Here is a 19,383-nt window from a genome sequence, read left to right as displayed (position 1 = left end):
CCCCCACCTATAGAGAAGCCTACACCAGCTCCACATCATCAATCGCCGCCAATACAAAAGCCTATACCACTCCGCATCATCCATCACCGTCAGTTGAGGGGGAAGCGCCACTTGAAGGGAAACATCCACCTCATAAAAGTAAGCCAAAACATAGGAAACAACCACCTCCACCCATTTACTAGAAATCAAGTTAGGCATTTGTGTTAATTTGAATTAAAAAAAAATAAAAAAACTGAACTTATAATTATAAATGTTACTTAAAAATAATATATATTAATATATGAAATAATTTTATGAATAAATTTATATGAATTTAGAGCCCGATTATCAATGAATGATCATTCTCGAACTCGAGGATTCGATTGATATTTCAATTTTATTTTATATTCATAAGTCCGGAGAATAGTCATTACAATTCTTATTCCTTAGTAAGAACTTTTATAAAAAAAAATTTAATATTTCATATTATATTGAACTACATAACAATGGTATTAATCAATTATAAAATGAAATAATTATACTTTACTTTAATTGAATAAGATCTTAAGTGTTAGGGTGCAAATGTAATTGTATATACGTTGGATATAATTTAAAAGAAAATAAACTGTTCAAATATTTAAAATATTTAAAACATTCTAAATTACTATTATTTCTTATTAGCTCAGAGAATCGCACTTTTTATCAACTGCTTAGGCGACAAACTATATATATTAACTTAAATTCTAAAAGAAATTAGGACAATATTATATCTTACTTAAATTTGTTTTCCAATAAATACATCTAATCTAAATTTAATTGAAAATCATTCCCTTTCATAAATTTATATATATATATATATAAAATATAATATATAATATGTCAAAATATATTATTATTAGAATATAATAAATAAATATTATTATTATTGTTGAAAACAATATTAAAACAAATTATTATTTACTAAACTTTTATAACCAAATCTTTTAAAAATTATAGTAATATTGTATTCGATTTAATGGTAAACAAGATAAATTTAAATTGTGTGTAATAAAAAAAAATTAGTTTAAATATTAAACTATGTTTGTTTGAAAATAAATAAATTAAATTGGGAAGTTAAACAATACTTTTTGGAAATTGATTCTACGTTAACTTCCCATACTAACTTACTTTGTTATTTTTAATATATAATTTAAATTATTTTTTTTTTCTAAATTTAATTATTTATATTTATATTTCAATTATTATTTTTATAGTGTAATAAGTATTCTCTTTTAGCATTCTAATAAATAATTAATAAATATAAATAATTTTAAAATATTTTAATCATAACAATATAATAATTTACCATTAATAAAAATGATTACAATTATCATTTATTTAAATTGTTAACGATTTTGCCAGGACAGCGTTGACTACGTCTCATATTACTTTCTTGGCCACACCTCACACAAATGATGATCCTTCGTGGGTTATTCATTTCGATTCGAATACGCGACTTTGATCTCATTAGTTTTTCTTCTTTATCAAATTTGTATATTAAAATATAAAAAATCAATTTTATAAAAATAATAATTTAGCTTATGTATCAAAATATAAATAATCAAATTTATAAAACTAATAATTTAGATTATATATTAAAATATAAATAATCAAATTTATAAAAATAATAATTTAGATTATATATCAAAATATAAATAATCGAATTTATAAAAATAATAATTTAAATTATATATCAAAATATAAATAATTAAATTTATAAAAATATTAATTTAAAATATATATTAAAATATAAATAATTTAGTTTATAAAAATAATATATATATATAATAAATTTTAAATTTAATAAAAAAAAAAAACTGGAAAGTTGGAAACCATTCAATCCCCTCTCAATGCTAGCATCTTTGTGACTAACAAAAAAAAAATTAATTTAATTTATTTATATTTATAATGTTGTTTATGAATAGGTAAATAAAAATGATCCATTTATTTACGCCATTAAAAATTTAACCATTGAAATAATCTACCGTTAATCCCTATTATTGTTTAAAGAGTAAATAATTTCATATAAATTAAAATAGTAGCCTCACTATATAGTTGTACACTCAAATACAAAATATATAAATTCATAGCTGTTAATTTAAAAACGGTGGCTTTAATTTCTGCTACTATCTAGAACCTTTCTTCTTCTTCTTCTTCACCACCTCTCTTATATAAGTAATCATATTTTCCCCCCAAATTCAACCACGCCTGTACCCTTCCGCCGGAGCCTTAATGGCCGTAGAAACAGACGCCGGACCTTCTCCAGAACTCGCCGTCCTCACCGACACACAGATCAATTGGGAAAGGTCCTCACCTCTATTCTCAAACTGCATGTTACTAGTTTTATTTATTAGATGAACTTTCTTGCTTAAATGATCAGCCATTGAAACATGTGTATGTCATCAACTTGTTGAAGCTTGTTTTTCATGAATTTGAACTGTCTTCAATGCTGAACAATCCAATTTTGTCAGGTTAAACAAGACAAGGTTTCATGTTATTGGTGCTATCCTTTTCACTGTTCAGCAAGCTTTAATACATCCAATGTCAGTTATAAAGACTAGAATACAAGTAGATGGGTTGGGATTATCTCAAATGAGTGGAACATATGTATTCAGACATATTCTGAAAACAGATGGCATCAGTGGATTTTTCAGAGGGTTTGGAACTTCAGCTGTTGGATCGATGCCTGGTCGAGTCCTGGCTTTGACTTCGTTAGAAGTATCTAAAGATATGATGCTGAAACATACTGAGGGTTTAGATATGCCTGAAGCTTCGAGGATAGGTATTGCAAATGGAGTGGCGGGTATGGTGTCGAACCTAGTTTCTTGCATATACTTTGTGCCTCTTGATGTGGTTGGTAATTAAATAAGAATACAATGTCAATTCTTTATATAACTGGAATTGGAATTAGGATTCTAACTTCCAATATGATCAGATATGCCAGAGACTAATGGTACAAGGGCTTCCAGGAACTACACAATGCAAAGGACCATCTGATGTTTTACAGAAAGTGATGAAAACAGAAGGATTTCGCGGGCTGTATAGAGGATTCGGGCTAACAGCTTTAACACAATCTCCTGCTTCTGCACTATGGTGGGGTGCCTATGGTGCTGCCCAACACATGATCTGGAGGTGTGTATGTATGTTGCAATTAGGGTTTGATTTTGTCAACTCTAGGGTATTTAAGAACAAAATGGAACAGGGGCTTGGGCTATAAAGATGATGATGGAGATAAAAGACCATCACATATGGAGATGGTCACAGTACAAGCTGGAGCAGGAATGATAGCTGGTGCTTGTTCTTCAGTCATTACCACACCCATCGATACTGTCAAAACACGACTTCAGGTTTATAACCAGCAATTCCGATTCATCTATAACCAAAATTAACATTACCCATTTATTATTGGAAGGTTATGGATGGTTATTGTGTTGGGAGGCCATCGGTGATGAAGACGGCCAAGGGACTTATTAAGGAAGATGGATGGTGGGGATTCTATAGAGGGTTTGGACCTCGGTTCTTGAATATGTCGCTATATGGAACAACTATGATCGTCACTTATGAACTAATAAGTATGTTGACCTTTTTCAATTCTACTTTCCATTTAGTTCTACTTGTTTCATTTCTTTTGAGTGAGACCATAAGAGAAACTATTTTTGTTTCCTTTCTGCTTCAGAGAGGTTGTCTGTGAAGAACAACTAGATTTGAACCAAATGAAGAGCAAGAATGGAGTGAAGAATGGTCTTTAACTGAGCTTTCAAAACGTGTAGTGTATAATTCTGGGAATGCCCCAAACTAATTATATTGAAATGGTTTTATCCTTTCAATTTAAAAAAATTCTACAAAGTGTTAGTTTTTTGTTTGATCAAACAATCACACCCTAAACTAATAAATCTTGACAGAAATAGACTTCACTAACACAAATGCTTTCACATACAGGATTTGTAAAGTTTGATTAAAATGAACAACACAAATAGGAAAAAGGAAATTAACTCACAATCAAGTAATTGACTATACTATAACATGTTTTTTTTGAAAAAGATTTGAAATATTACAAACAAATAAATATGCTAATCATTACCTTTCCATCGCCATCGACGTTGATTGCTGAAAATATACAGCCCATTCAGGAAAGACGTTCAAAATATTGTCGACCAGTTCATTTGACAGTTGATGATGATTTCCCTTGACAAGAACTCCTTCAAATCTCTTGACCAATGATGATACGATATCATAAGGATCGAACTCCTCCAGAAAATCTGAAAACAAATCTCAAAACAGTGAGTAGATCTTAGAATTGCTTGCCACTATTAGGGTTTATCGATTTATTATCAATCCTTACCCAATTCAAGCTCTTCTTCATCATCTTCATCGTCACCTTCTTCCAGTAGAGTTCCGTTTTCCAAATCAGTAGCTGCTTTTGCATACCGTTCCAAGAACTGCTCTTCCGTTTCCTCCACTTCTTCCTCTTCCGAGTCCTAAAATCATACACAAACAAACATTCATATATAGTGTAGAAGAATGAAGATATGATTGATAATAAGAAATGAAATGATGAGCAAATATGAGATTGAGAATTATTGAACAGTTAACCTACCTCATCATCTTCATCCTCACTATCTTCACCATCTTCATCACTATCAGCCTCCTCTTCTTCATCATCTTCTTCCTCTCCTTCCTCAACTTGTTTCATACGCACTAATGCCTCCAACAGAGAAGTAAAGCATTTATGTAACAGACCATCGCCTTTATTTTCTTCTTGCATCACCAGCCGCTCAACCATCTTAGTTAACGCCATCACTAGATTCATTGCAGCACTTACTAATCAGTGAACTACGTTATCATTTGTCAGAGTCGTGTATATATATATATGTTCACCCAATAACTCAAAGAAAAAGAGGCTAACATGTTCACACCATGATGGGCTGTTTTGTAAGTAACTTTTTTTTTCATGCTGATCATGATTTGCCAAAATCATGATGATGTATACCAAATGAAAAAAAAAAGTATACTGAAATTTTGATCATGATGAAAATATTAATTTGTATACCAAATGAATCAACAAAAAGTTCAGTATAACTATATTATCCCCAAAAAATAATTTCATAATAATGATCCAAAAAAATTATACTAAACGGAGAAGTAAAAAAACTTTGACAATTTTAAAATAAGATTGTGACAAAATACTAGTTTTCAAATAAGCTCAATATGTTGGTACACCAATATCAAGGCATCAAGATCTATTTTCAGAAAGAAAGAAAAACAAGACCTAGTTGTGAACACTTTGAGCAAAGTTATGCAAGAACTACAGTATATCAGTAACGACCAAATGATGCCATAAGTTGTCCCCAAATGGATACTATCAAAGCAGTCTTCATAACAATTAGAATATCTCATAAATTCAGGACTCAAGAAAATAGTTCTCAAAGGGAACCCCTTAAGCCCTATACGCATTTAGTAGTAGATTATTTGCCTAATAAGTGTCAGTTTCAGAAGAGAACTTTATGTGCTGAAGGCTACAAAGGAAAAATGCCAAGCTTTCAACCAAGTACAATGATGAATTCGTAAAAAACATCATACGGGATGCCATTTTATATCAATAACTATAAAAGGCATCTGATTATAAAAAAATTACTAGATTGAATCATTCGAGAAGAAAACACTAACCACTGAGCTTGATCTCTGAACTCAACGATAGAGAAAATTCCGAAGTGCTGCTGGTAGCAAGTAAACAGAGAGCAGATGACCAGACCACCAAACCACCATTCTCATTTTTCTTCATTATTTTCTCAACAATTTCAGGGTAGCACAAATAACACGATGATATAGCAAGCAGTAAAGGTTTCCATAGATAACAAGGCTCGTTCCCAGTGTCTCTAAATCGAGAAACCAAAGCATTGCAGAATGACTCCACCAATGATTTCTTGACATCTTCAGCTTCGAGAGGGTAGCAAGGAATATGCAATAGCATATGAATGCATGAAGAAGCCCTCCGAAGTGCAGAAGGGTACTGGGAAATTGCCTCACAAATGAAAGCACCAATGCCTTCTACAATAGAATGTTGTGGGACAGGTGGTGCTGGAGGAGTTGGCATGTCTCTTGTGATGAAGTTTCTCAATGTAAATCTTTGGTTCAGAAAAACTGTTTCTTTAATGCATTTGAATATAGACAAGTCCTCAGCTTCTTCCCAGGCATGCCAGTTTGAAATTAGATCAGACCAAACAAGCAATAGATCTGGTATATTAAGCACTTGTACTTGATTGCAGTCAACAATAGATTCAGCTATGAACTTGAGCATCGCAGATGAATCATCTATGCATGATGGAGGCAGCAATGGAGCAACATCATATCCCTGGAGAACATTTAGAAGAATCTGATTAGAAATATTTGATAGAAATGGGCATATGTGGATGAAAATAGCACAATAGGCTGAAATACATAGAAGAAACACATCATCGAACATGGCTGATGTTCGGCTGTTTCGTTAACAACTGTTTTCTTATTGATCATCATCCAGAAAAATCTGCATTTGCTATGTTTTCAAAAATTACAATGATCTATAAAATAATCTGGATCATGTAAAAAATAAGATGACCATGATCCAGGATCAGACAAAAATCTCTATACCAAATAAAGCAAATAGTTACACTATAATTTGGATCATCGCCTTGAAAATAATTTATTTATCAAATGAAACAACAAGAGTCACATTATAATCTAGATCATGATCCAGAAAACATCTTATACCCAAAAAATATATATGTCTTTCAATTTTAAATATGTCAATTTTTCAATGAGATTGTGACCAAATTTTAAAAAACAAATACCAGTTTTGAAATATGCTAGTAATTTTCTTGCAACAGCAAATCATAAAACAAGTTGGGGTAAAGTATGGAAAAACTTCCTTGGTTGAATGTTTCATGGAGGAAAATGTGAACTCTTGTGAACAAGGGTTGGTCAAACAAGTTTTCACAATTTGATGGAAAGTTATTTCCAAGCATGTAGAGCTTACAAACCTACTTGTCTAAGCACTGGAAAGAGATCCGTATGAATAATTTTTTTTATTGCATTAGTGGTAGGGAAGCACAATTTGATTGACAAGCTGTAAGGGGGGAGGAACACAGGTGAGAAACTAACCAAGTCCATCATGGGTCTGAGCCAAGCTTCTTGTAACAAAATTGAGAAGGCTTTAGCTATTGTAGCTTGACCAAAAGACCAAACCTCATGCTCTTTGCTTTGTTCACCTTCTTCAGGCAAAGACTCATTCCAACACTGAGCCATAGCTGCTAATGCTGAAAAGCCTCGTTCAACAACCTAATGAACACCATCATCAGTTCAAGTAGGAAAAAAATCTACTGTCTGAAATTATCTTCATTGCCTAAGTGTGTATGTGTGAGAGAGGGAGGAATGAGACTGCAAAATATTAAAAGGTATCACAAATCCCACTACTCCCTGCATCCCATTTTATTTAGGGGCCTGCATGACACATTTTTCTTGCCAAAAATTAATTGGTTACCTTGATTCAATTACAACTACCACCACCCTTTACAGAAAAATATCTAAACCAACATCTTTTTGTCACATCAATACCTTTTGGCATGTTCAAATCAGAAAATCAATATCTTTTGTGACATCAAAATTTTTGGGCATGGTTAAATCATGAGCACCTTCAACATAGTTTAGTCATCATCTACTTCATCAAAAGTGTGAAAATGCAAAACAACCCAAGTAACTGGGGCACTGAGATTACGAAAAATTATATTAATTTTCCACAAAATAAATTCACATAAATTAATATTGAAGATTGAAAGATGCCAAGTGATAAAAGAACTCCATGGTCAAGGTCTCAATTAAAAAAAAAGAAAAAAGAACTGTAATAGGACTATCTACTAGGTATAATACATACTTGAGGCCATGGCTCGGGACTTTGTTTTATGCACTTTGAGATTGTACCACTCAATGATGAAATAACAAATGGCATATGACCCACAATTTGCTTATTTCCAGTCTCAGCCAAAGAACTAAGGAGCTGAAATAAAATAGAAGATTCATCCGATTCAACAGCTATCCTGCCCACCACAACTTGGAGAAGTGGTAGACAATCAGGAGGAAGGTAGTCATTCTGCACAAATATGTACAAAAATCGGAAAGCATAAGCTTACTTATGAAGATACGCAAAAGAAAATTACACAATAATTCTTTATGCATACTTCTACAAGTGCACCAATTGCATAAGCAGCTGAAGCCCGCACTGGATAGCAAGAAACATCCTCCGTATCAGGCATGTTCAATGCTGTAAGCAAGGATGAATAAACATCCGTACTGATCTCCTGAACCACTAAAAGTATAGCTGATTAAAAAATCTTGAGAAAGGAGTGTTAGAATAAATATGTTAGCTGGAGGACACTGTGACTACATAAATAGAATTGAAAAAACAAATGTAACAGACTCGCACACTATTGCACAATCACAATTTGAGGAATGAGAAAATACAGGAGTGACATAGCTAAGAATATATCTCACTTCAGGGAGACATGAAGCAAGCTCTCCAAGTACCCAGTTGGCAGAGGCAATAAGATACGGTACAGTATGATGACTATATAGTGGTAGCACTCGCTTATGAACAAGAGCTGCAATGTAGTCATCTTTCTTCTCACTCAAGAACTGCAAATGTGACACTTGATGTGTAAATATTCAGTCAAAGATTCTAGTTAAAGCATGTATTGAAGATTGGTATCTCCTTACATCTTGGAGACTTCCATAAGACAAAAGAACAGCATAATAACTGCAAGAGAGAGAGAGAGGTAAGTAGAAGTGGTAAACAAGTTTCCAAAGAGTTGACCCTATTTCACTCTGTCAAGTATGTTAAGTAAACAAATTTCCCAAAGAGTTGACCCTATTTCTCTTTGTCAAGTATGTTAAGTTCCTCACTCACTTTCCCCAGTTACCATAACCAGGTGTGATCAATGTAGAAAAGCTTGCATAAACGTACTTGTTCACAGATCTGTTGTTGGCATGTGCTGGAATTGGGAACTTTGACAAGTATGGAAGCACCAAAAGTTCACCCATTGAACTACGATCCTTTTGTTTGTTTCTTTCACCTTTCTTCCTCTTCGAGGAAAGTGCATTCACACTAGAAGTTGCTAATGGAGGTCCCTACAAAAGGACGTATAGTAACCAACTGTAAGTCTGATTTACATGTTACAAGGGATAGAATTTTGTTTGATATACAAACTTTTGACATGGCAATGACACCAAGTAAGTTCAATGCACTTTTTCTGGCCGTGAACAAGTCCTCTCTCCATCCAGATGTGTCTTCCTGCAGCAAGTATAAATTGAAATCATAAAAGAATCAACATAAAAAATAATCAAAACAAGTCATACAGTTTCAGATGGTAGATTCTTCCGTATATACTCCTCTGGATCCTCTTCCCATTCTGAGATATCCTGCATGAAAATATGACGTAGAATTTCACGACAATTTCTTCAACTGTGTGCTTTAGATTTAATGTTTAGCACCAAAATGCAGAAACAGATAGAATGACAAAAGGAAAAAATGAATGCACACAAGACATGCATTAAGGATGTCTGAATGTAGTGACTGTCAATTGATTTTTTTAATATTGATTCAGATGAATATCATGCAATATCATAAATGAGACAAGCTGTCTGAAAGGAATGATAGTTTTGCATACCTTCTGATTCATTACCAATGCTGGGAAGATTGAAGAATCCAGCATGGATGAAAACTGAGATGAAAGTAATCTCCATCCCTGTATAATAAAATGAAATGACACAAAAAATCAAGCTTATCTTTTGGATCAGAATTTGATATTAAAACTTTCATGTAAATATATCAGGTGAATTCAATGTAGCAGAGAAAGGTGATGGGAATTACTGGGCCAGTCTCTAGGACGTGTGCAATAACATCAAAAGCTAAAGAAATAATCCTCTCTGATAAAAAATTCAGCTCCTGCAGGTGACATATATATAATGGCTGTCAAACAACTTTAAACCATGGCATACTAATAAAATCACAATAGATAATCCTGCAATACAAGTTCTGATATTGGAATGTTAAACGTCAAGACTTACACTGACAATAGGGCTGTATTTGACTATTCTTGATACAGAATCAATGATGCCAGAAAGCAATCTGCAAATCATAAGCAATGTCGTAATAATCATGTCAGCACATTCGGAAAGATCATGCCCAATCTAAACCATTGTTTATGTTATTGCATCACCTATCAGATAGCTTTCTATGACGAGTGACTAGAGCACATATTATAAGCAAAATTCTCTTCCCAGACTTCAGTCTCAGCAGATATCCAGCTTCCAAACTAGTAGTGGGATCAAATTTTAGGGAACCCAAAATCCCAAAAAAATCATGGCAGAGTGAGGCAATGACAGGAGCCAAAGAAGACGGCATATGCGATCGGACCTGTAGAATTGGCAATACTAAATATTTCTCTAATTTAATATACACCTAAATATACATGACAAGTCTAATATTACTATCAGGATTTTTTACCCATTCGAATCTGCATATGGAATTGCACCTATGTCAAATTTGATATAAACTCTTATGCATGTTCACATCATAACATAATTGCAGTAATCTCCAGCCACTTAATGTCAAATAGGTTCTTTAGGTGTTAGAAAAGGATCTGGAAATAATGGTGTAGTTCATTTTATTGTGCATTCCATAGCGGCAATAGATCACAGATTACATGTTCATAATATGACAGGAAAGGTACCAATTATATATATACTTTTCAATAATTGTGATTTGTCATTGAGGTCAATCCCTGTTTGGGTAGTTTAATCTTTCCTCTCCTTAAACCTGATGAAAATGCAAGTTTGTGTAGGAGACTATGATCTCAGCTTTACTGATTTATTCTACCATCATTGTGCCTTTCCTTGTAGAGTTTTTTTTCCTGGTTTTTACAAGTAAATAGAGGATGTGTAACTTGAAACACTTTATCTCGAACTGGAAATTCAAGCCTTTAACCAAGAAAAGTTAATGTACCCTTCAATGTGTAATATGTTTTCCTTGGCTAACCTTAGTCAAAAGTGATAGCCAGCTGTATATATATATATGTATATATGTATATATGTATATATGTATATATGTATATATATATATATATGTATATATATATGTATATATATATATATATATATATATATATATATATATATATATACATATATATATATATATATATGTGTGTGTGTGTAGTACATAGGAAATCTCCTAATCCACTGTAACTAAATGAGATTCAATTACATCTAGAAGACAATTCCATCAGCTGCTGCAACATCGTAAAGTGTTCCAAGTAGACTAGAAAAACTGGTAAAATTGATCAATACTCCATTATAGTAATTATAGAAGACATAACAAGTAAAAAGTATTCAGCAAAAAAGGATTACTTACAGAAAAGTATATACACTTGCACATTATCAAAAGGAACTTTTCCGTTTTCTCATCTACTTTGCCATTTGTACTGACAGCCTATTTCATGCAACAGACAAGAGACAGTATAAGTATTTCAAATAGAATAATGTGTAAGCAAGGAATATAGGAAGTTGTAGGGACCTACTATAACCTTTTGAGCTAGCTGATGAAACATGACAAGCAAAGGCTGAACAATTTCTTTTGTGATCAACTCCAGTTGGGGAGGAACAGATTCCTTTGCAACTTTTGGATTCAAGAAATACTGCCATAAAAACAAATAGAAGTCGGCAACAAGCATACAAGGGTCCTAGCAATGTCAGGCACTAAGGAGCAAAACAGTATGAATCTCCAGAATACATAACATGGTATATTACTCAGTTAGACTCATAGACCATGGCAGCAAAAGGAAAATTATGTGTATTTAGATAAGGATTATTGTAAAATCTTGAACTTTTGAGAGTGAGAAAGTGATAATATTATTTGAAGACTGCCGAGATGATGATTGAGGAAGATAATATTATTTCTTGTGAATTTCACTGTACAGTTCTCCTACTATGTATACACTACACATTTCATTTATAAATATGAAAATAATATATTTACAATGAAATCAAATAAAGAGAAGAATATCTACAAATTGAGAATTTTTGTTCATTGAAGAATCTTCTGCTGATTTATTAATTTAACGACTAGATTCCTTTTATGCTTGATATATTTCATACTCCCTCTCCAGTTGGATTGTACATGTTGTACATACCTAACTTGGTATTCAACTCGTCAAATGTGGGTCATGGCAGAGCATTAGTTAGTATGTTGGCAAGTTGATGTCTTGATGGGGTATATGTTAGCTTCATACTTCCGTTTGTTACATTCTTCAGAACTTTCCTTATCCAGATTCTTCGCAAATGCCAAGTGAAATGCTAATGAAATCATCGTAATATTTGTATACAATAACATTTCCCCTTGCTTTCTTTGAAGCATCGGAGTAAAAATACTAATGAATTTCCAACAATCTAGAATACCTTTAAAATTAATCTATTGCAACACTTAATACAATTACTACCTCTTGTTGTGTGCGGCTCATAACAAACAAGGCTAATTAGGGTTTATTTAATTAATGGGTTAACTGCAAGGATATTTTTGTCTTTAGCACTTGATGTACTCCTATACATTATAACATAAAGTTTATTGCACTACTAGCCCAAAAATCTTCCACGAAGACGTAGATATTGCTGGCCGAACCTCAAATTTTGTTAAATCATGTGTTCATCCATTTACCCTACTCTATTGTTTTATATTAGTGTTATCGTTTTGTATTAGTGTTTGTGATTGCTCAACACCTTTGATAGCAACAAAGATCTTATGAGTTAAAACATCATTCTCCTTTTCGATAAATAGGTTATTGAATTAGTTCATAAGGATGTTAACTAGAATGGAGAGACAGAAATTGAACTATTTACCAGGAATGAAATAGCAAAATATAGCATCTATGCATATGAGATTAAACAAAATGAATGTGATCTATAGCATAACAAATTAATCATTACATACAAGTAAACAATGACCGCATTATTTTGTTCTGTATCAGGACAATGACATGAATGTCATGTAAAGATTGAAGATCAAATCTCTTTCTTCAAAAGCATGCTTCAAGCCATCTAAAATAAATCTAACTGTGAATCGAAAATGGAAGTTACCTGGAATGGTCTAAGCAATGCCTGGAGAACTACAAGGGCATTGATGGTCCTCCATTCACAACTGCCATTTGTGCTAATTAAATCACTATTTTCAATAACAGAACGTAGTTGAGGCACAAGCTCAGGCCACGAATTATCCTTCACAAACTCAGTCATTACAGTGATCCGGAACTGATAAATCAATCAAGAGAACAGCCTAATCAGCATTTTAAACTCAATTCAACTTAATAGTTGCAATATAATAGAACATAAATAGAGCTAACCGCTTCCACCAAGACTTTCAGAACAGATGGCTCTGCTTGGAGTAATGCAAGCACAAGTGCATTTCTAAACTCTTTACTTAATTTTTTGTTTGGATCGTTCATATCAATTCTTCGTCTGGTGAAATTCTTAAGATATGTCGCAGCTGCAATCCTTTGACCCGGATCATCACCTTATATTACCAACAAGAAACAAAATCAACTCTCATTCTAAGAAAAATAAGATCAATCGATTCAATTCACATATCAAACACATCATACATAAACATTAAAAAAAAACTCTCAACATCAAAACCATATCCAATAATCTATGAGGATAGAAATCAAGTTCGGTTTACCAGTACAAATGGAGAGGAGGGAGAAGGAAAAAGTTGGGAGGAGAGAAAGGCGGTCAAGGGCATCGGAAGCGCTTCGCACGACATCGCCGTCGGGACTGAGAGTCTGATTGAGGAGCTGGCCGATATGCTGAGTGGCATGAGCATCCATGTCGATCGATTTGCTGCTCTGAATCCACGACGGAACCCTAGCTTTCAGTCTGCTATACTGCAGAAAGTTATAAAAGATAGTACTTTTATTGCGCGGGAAAATTAACCGGGGATATCTATTATTGGTCCAATATCTTCAATTTGACATTTCAGTAATCATTTCAATGTTTGAGAACTTATAAAAAAAAATTGAGATACTTGCATAATTTGGAAAAAACAAATAACAAAAGTCATGTTTTAAATGAATATAACATAGTTGGAATGGTAAAATTGGTTCCTTTTATTGAACACATCTATATAATTTAAAATTACTTAATATCAAATTAAATTTTAATAAGAGTTAAAATAAAAATAATATTAAATTATTATTTATGTGACATCTATAAATAAATAAAAGATTAATATGATATAAATTGAATGGGAGAGAATCAGAGTCAAAATCCTTCTTTCATTAAAATTCAATAGTTATTAATAAAATGAAATTTTATTTATTTATAAATATCGCATAAATAATAAAATTAACGTTTTTTTAAATTATTACAATAAATTTTCATTTTTTTTTATAATTTTAATAATGAAAGCCCCCAATTATAAGGTAGATTTGAAATCTAAGTCCACCTTACAAAACCCAATTTGACAATTATAGACATAAAAATTAATAATTGATTAATTATTGGGATATATGATATTAATCTAAGTCCACCTTACAAAACCCAATTTGACAATTAGACATAAAAATTAATAATTGATTAATTATTCGGATATATGATATTAAGGACTTGTTTGATCTTTAGTTATTTAGATAAAACTAAGTTTTTATTTAAAACTCAACAATCATATCACATATTTAATCTATTTATTTATTAAAATATCAAATTATTTGTTTACTTTTTTTAATATAAATTAATTATTAAATAAAAATATAGAGATAAAAGTAATTTGGTAAAAAAAAATGAAAATTAATTTTTTTATACATTTAATCAAACAAGGATTTTTGTGAAAAAAAAATTACTTCTGATGGGAAATTTGAGGAAATGACCCCATTGATCGGCCTCATAGCCGATAGTGTGGAGCATAAATTAAATAACGCTGGTAATCCTCTTTTTTTAATAACAATTATACATTTGCGTAACGCAACCAGATTTTTATTTTTTTTTCAAATTTTTTTTCGGTCTCGCGAATGCGTGACGCAATTGGGGCATTTTCGTCCAAAAATAATTCATAATTAAAATTTTTTGAAAAATAAAAAAAATAAAAAATTGCGTCACGCAACCCTGCACTCCCCGCCATTAAAACATTTTTTAGGGTAATCCCTCAAATTTCTCCAATTGAGTCCTAAATCTATTAGTCTAGCAAGTTGTAAATAATTAGACTTATCATTTATTATATTCAAATAATTAATATGAAAATTTATAATATGTATAAAATTATTGAATTAAAATTATCAATAGAACTCTATATCATTAAATATTAATGGGCATGGATTTTTTTTTTTAAATTCAATACTAATTTCAAGGAAAACTCATAATCATATATACAAAATTTGAAATAAATAATTGATTAAATGAAATAAGTTTATTTGTTTTTAATTTATAAATTCATATACGTTGCACACTAAAATTATTTGTACAGTTTGAGGCTATGACTTCGCTTTACAAAATACTATTTCAACTTTAGAGTTATTTTGTTTATGTTTTTCCTTCAAGTATTTTATATTTCTCTAATAATGTTTTATATCCTCATAAAAATAATTAAACAAACTGAACCAAACTATCCAACTATTTAGTGTTAGTTAAGAACTATTTTGAAAAATATTTGATATATCCTCAAATTGTTGAAATTTTTTTAGTTAATTGAGACTCGAAGTTATATTGTTTTATCATATGTTGTTCGAATTTTAAATTGTATAACATGAAACTCGAATTATCACATTTTTAGCCATATAAGATTTTTTCACATTACTTTAACCTAATATTTTTATTTTCTTAATTAATTTATTATTTTATAAAACATTAACAATTGTTTTTTTTTTCATTTTTTTACATTTACTTGAACACATTAAATATTTTTTAAGGCATTCAAACTAATTCACATTTTGTAGTTTGGAACGTAGGTCTAAAATACTTAATTTAATACATAAATACTGTAATAAATACGCCCAAATTGGTAAAACATACAACAAAAAAAAATTATGTCGAAGTTATGTGAAAATAAATACAAAATCTATTTCTTTTCGAATTTTTTAAAATAATTTCCTTCAGAAATTTTTAGTTACCCAAACCACTTTTCAATAGAATGCGTAAATCTCGAAATACTCGTTTAAATTATTTTTTAAAATTTTTAATAATATTATTTCATTATAAACGTAACAAATTAATTTAAAAAATATGTTAGAATAAAATTACAGATATTTTTATTCATTTAATAAATAAAAACCTAAATTGACTAAAATTATAATAATTCAAACCTCATCCAACACAATTTAAATTGAACAATATTTAATAAAATTAACATAAATTCCAGCTCAAATAGTAATTAGACAAAATTATGTAAAAAAAAATATAATAGTATAATAACACAAGTCAATTTTAGACACAATTTCAACTATAATACTTAATCAATTGTCACAAGTTTATTGAATTTACTCGTAACATCATTAACTTTATCTTAATGAAATAATTCAAAATTAGTAATTACATGATCAAAAGATTTGATGAACCATACCTGACAAGCTCTCGGGTTAGGACAACCCACTCCTAAGGCAGCCCATTTGTTAAAAATATCAAAATATTTAGATATATTTATTAAAATTTTAAACATAATTGGTAGTAGCTTGGTGGTTCAAGCTATATATTTAAAGTTTCAATGTGATTATAGGTTCAAGTCTTACAAAAATCATAATTTTTTTATCGATTTTTAAAACTAGACTTAGGGCAACAAAAAATATATCGAACTTTTTCTACCGAGACTAGGGCAGCCCAAACCTCGGAGCCGGCCCTGCTGATACCTCAAACCCGAATTGAGATTTGGTTGATTTCGGAAGTGAATACTAATCTCACCGTTACTCTACTTGAGGACAATTGTACCGACCCCTTACCCTTACCCTTACCGAGACAAATAACACTACATTTTATTATTATTATAAATTTATAATTTATTTTAAATAATGTTTATAACTTACTTAAATTATTATATAATTTATTAAATAATATTTATCACATTAAATTAAAATAAACGTTATTCACACTAATTAAATTATAATAAAATAAAAAAAACGTAAAAAAGATAAAGTTACTTAGACGAAAGTAATTATAAATAAAAAAAATAATTTATTTAAAATTTATATTTTTAACTTATTAATTTATTTTAACGTTTTACTCCTAATTTATTTTCTACTTATAATAAACAAAATGAGGTAATCTGATAAAAAAAAAATATGTTGAATGGATCAAAATGTGTTCCATTTCAAAATGCATTAAAAGAGTTAATCTCATACATATTAAACTTATATAGTTTGTCACAAAAATCACAAAAGATGATTTTGATGAATTTATTTTATCAAGGAACTGCAAAAATAAAAATAGTCTGTACATGTGGAAATCAAACTCACACTAGAATTAACAAACTAGGACAATTTTAACAAGAGTTACCAAAAAAAAAATGTATAAAAAGTAGAGTGTAAAATAGTATTTCTAAAAAGTCAAAAATATATTAACAGAGAATACAACGTAGAGGCCTTTTTCCAAATGTAACCAAGTACCGAGCCCAAAATCTCACAACAATTATTTTTTCTAATTTTGAGAGAAAAGTTAGATAACGACTCTTTGTCGTGAGATTTATTCTAAAAAAAAAAAACTAAAAGAGATATATGTCAACCTACTATTATATTCTGAATCTCAGTTGGAATTCGACGAAAAAGTAAATGATGGGGTTTGACTATAAAGTCTAATTTATTTATTTTTAAGACTTTTCGATTTCAAAATGAATAATTTTTCTTTAAGCGACTATTCAATCAAAAAATGTGATCGGTTGTTATCGTGTACACACATCTCCAATGCCCACAAAGTGTTGCAACATGTAAAGACTTCACACCATAGAGATTATTTAAAATTTATTGTTAATAGATGAGTTGATATTAAAAATAAATTAAGGTCAGTGATAGAGATCACATGTTACTGATCATACTCTATACTTGCTCCCCATGTTCCTCTCATGGGGAGGGGTGATGGGAGTAGACCATGATCCTCTTCACATTGATAACCCTGAGTTATGATAGTTTTAATTTATTTTTAAAAAATGTGTATGTTTGGTTATTTAGAAGGACAATTAAAATGTTACTTTCACAATGTTTCTTATTTCTCTTTTAAAATTATGATTAACTAATTTTGTTAGACAATTCTAACAGTTTGACAAGAAAAAGAGTTTCCAAAGTCTAAACTAATTTGAGATGTTAAATGTTATTTGTGGAGTGATTATTTCCACGTTCATTTACTTTATTGAGGATTATATCCTCTAACTCCTCAAATCCACTTTTAAGAATATTTGTGCTTGTTGGGTGTGGGCGAATCTCTAGTAACCCGTTTATTGGACTTGACCTAATAATATAAATAGATACTACTCTCTTGGTGGGAGACATATGTCAAAATCTTTTATGGTGTTTGGATGCTAGTGAGAGGGTTGCCTCCTTTGTGTGAGATAGTGGTGCAACGGAATCGATAAACAAGAGGACTGAGCCAAACTTCAATCGCATTCACACCCAATAGTGCTATTTCAAATAACATCATTTTCTAGTCAACCTAAAAATCAAATTCTTCCTTGTTGATTGCTTCAACAAATCTCTTATATTCTGCATACAATTAATTTTATTATATATACTTTTATAATATGGTTAATATTATTATTTAGTTAGTTTTTTATTCAATATTTCAAACTTTTCTTTATATAAAAGTTGAATTAAAAAACTATGAAAATAAATTTTGTAGGTGTAAATATTATTTTAATCAATTCATTCATTGTAGTGTATAGAGTGAGATATTTTGAACAAAATTGGAGGATTTGAGACATTCTTCTTGTACATATTATGTTAACTTTTATTACCATAAATAAATTACCTCGAATATTTGTTCTTATCTATTCTTCTTTTATCTTTTATTGCCCTTACAATTATTTTGGATAATTGATATAATGTTACAATTATTTTGGGTATTTGATTTAATGCTAAATATATATTTAAGTGAGTTTGAAATATCTCTAATCTTATTTGAAACTAGCATTTAGTTCGTGCATTTGCACGAGTAATGATAAAAAAAATCAAGAAAAAGAAATTATGGTAAAAATGTGATAACATTTTAATTTTATTTTTAACCGTTTTAAATTTATGGGCGGGTTAAACCGCAATCCGACACAAATATCCATTTATTCTCACATATATATCCAAATTAATCACTTTTGATCCGACAATC

At 30.6% G+C, this 19,383-nt stretch overlaps 2 protein-coding genes across 5 annotated transcripts; one reads left to right on the top strand and one right to left on the bottom strand.

The window, feature by feature from the left end:
- Positions 1-2,166: 2,166 nt before the first annotated feature.
- LOC124934104 (solute carrier family 25 member 44-like) lies at positions 2,167-3,895 on the top strand. The gene is made up of 6 exons (XM_047474579.1): positions 2,167-2,324; positions 2,490-2,871; positions 2,954-3,150; positions 3,221-3,365; positions 3,431-3,590; positions 3,695-3,895. Exons 1-6 carry the CDS (start codon positions 2,251-2,253, stop codon positions 3,718-3,720), a joined length of 984 nt encoding a protein of 327 aa, XP_047330535.1. The 5' UTR covers positions 2,167-2,250; the 3' UTR covers positions 3,721-3,895.
- A 57-nt stretch (positions 3,896-3,952) lies between these two features.
- LOC124934103 (importin beta-like SAD2 homolog) lies at positions 3,953-14,040 on the bottom strand. 4 transcript variants are annotated; one of them, XM_047474575.1, is made up of 21 exons: positions 13,775-14,040; positions 13,440-13,612; positions 13,177-13,347; positions 11,625-11,741; positions 11,459-11,536; positions 10,266-10,462; positions 10,114-10,174; positions 9,917-9,991; positions 9,714-9,791; positions 9,403-9,465; positions 9,254-9,337; positions 9,011-9,174; positions 8,764-8,803; positions 8,542-8,682; positions 8,229-8,348; positions 7,925-8,140; positions 7,156-7,332; positions 5,686-6,370; positions 4,616-4,818; positions 4,361-4,496; positions 3,953-4,277 (listed from the first exon to the last, which is right to left on the bottom strand). In XM_047474575.1, exons 1-21 carry the CDS (start codon positions 13,920-13,922, stop codon positions 4,096-4,098), a joined length of 3,309 nt encoding a protein of 1,102 aa, XP_047330531.1. In that variant the 5' UTR covers positions 13,923-14,040; the 3' UTR covers positions 3,953-4,095. The 4 variants fall into 4 exon arrangements, with proteins under 4 accessions (XP_047330531.1, XP_047330532.1, XP_047330534.1 ...); XM_047474576.1 differs by having other exon boundaries at positions 13,440-13,609; XM_047474578.1 differs by having other exon boundaries at positions 11,631-11,741; positions 13,440-13,609.
- Between the last annotated feature and the right edge of the window lie 5,343 nt (positions 14,041-19,383).

Source organism: Impatiens glandulifera, chromosome 4, assembly GCF_907164915.1.
Source record: "Impatiens glandulifera chromosome 4, dImpGla2.1, whole genome shotgun sequence".
Classification (NCBI taxonomy): Eukaryota; Viridiplantae; Streptophyta; class Magnoliopsida; order Ericales; family Balsaminaceae; genus Impatiens; species Impatiens glandulifera.
This window is presented reverse-complemented; position numbering and strand designations above follow the sequence as displayed.

Coding starts and splice junctions, on each gene's coding strand:
- LOC124934104 (XM_047474579.1), top strand. CDS start 2,251: ATGGCCGTAGAAACAGACGCCGGACCTTCTCCAGAACTCGCCGTCCTC. Junction 3,366..3,430: donor CTGTCAAAACACGACTTCAG/GTTTATAACCAG, acceptor TATTATTGGAAG/GTTATGGATGGTTATTGTGT. Junction 3,591..3,694: donor CGTCACTTATGAACTAATAA/GTATGTTGACCT, acceptor TTTCTGCTTCAG/AGAGGTTGTCTGTGAAGAAC.
- LOC124934103 (XM_047474575.1), bottom strand. CDS start 13,922: ATGGATGCTCATGCCACTCAGCATATCGGCCAGCTCCTCAATCAGACT. Junction 10,463..11,458: donor GCAAGTGTATATACTTTTCT/GTAAGTAATCCT, acceptor CCAATTCTACAG/GTCCGATCGCATATGCCGTC. Junction 9,175..9,253: donor GTGTCATTGCCATGTCAAAA/GTTTGTATATCA, acceptor GTCCTTTTGTAG/GGACCTCCATTAGCAACTTC.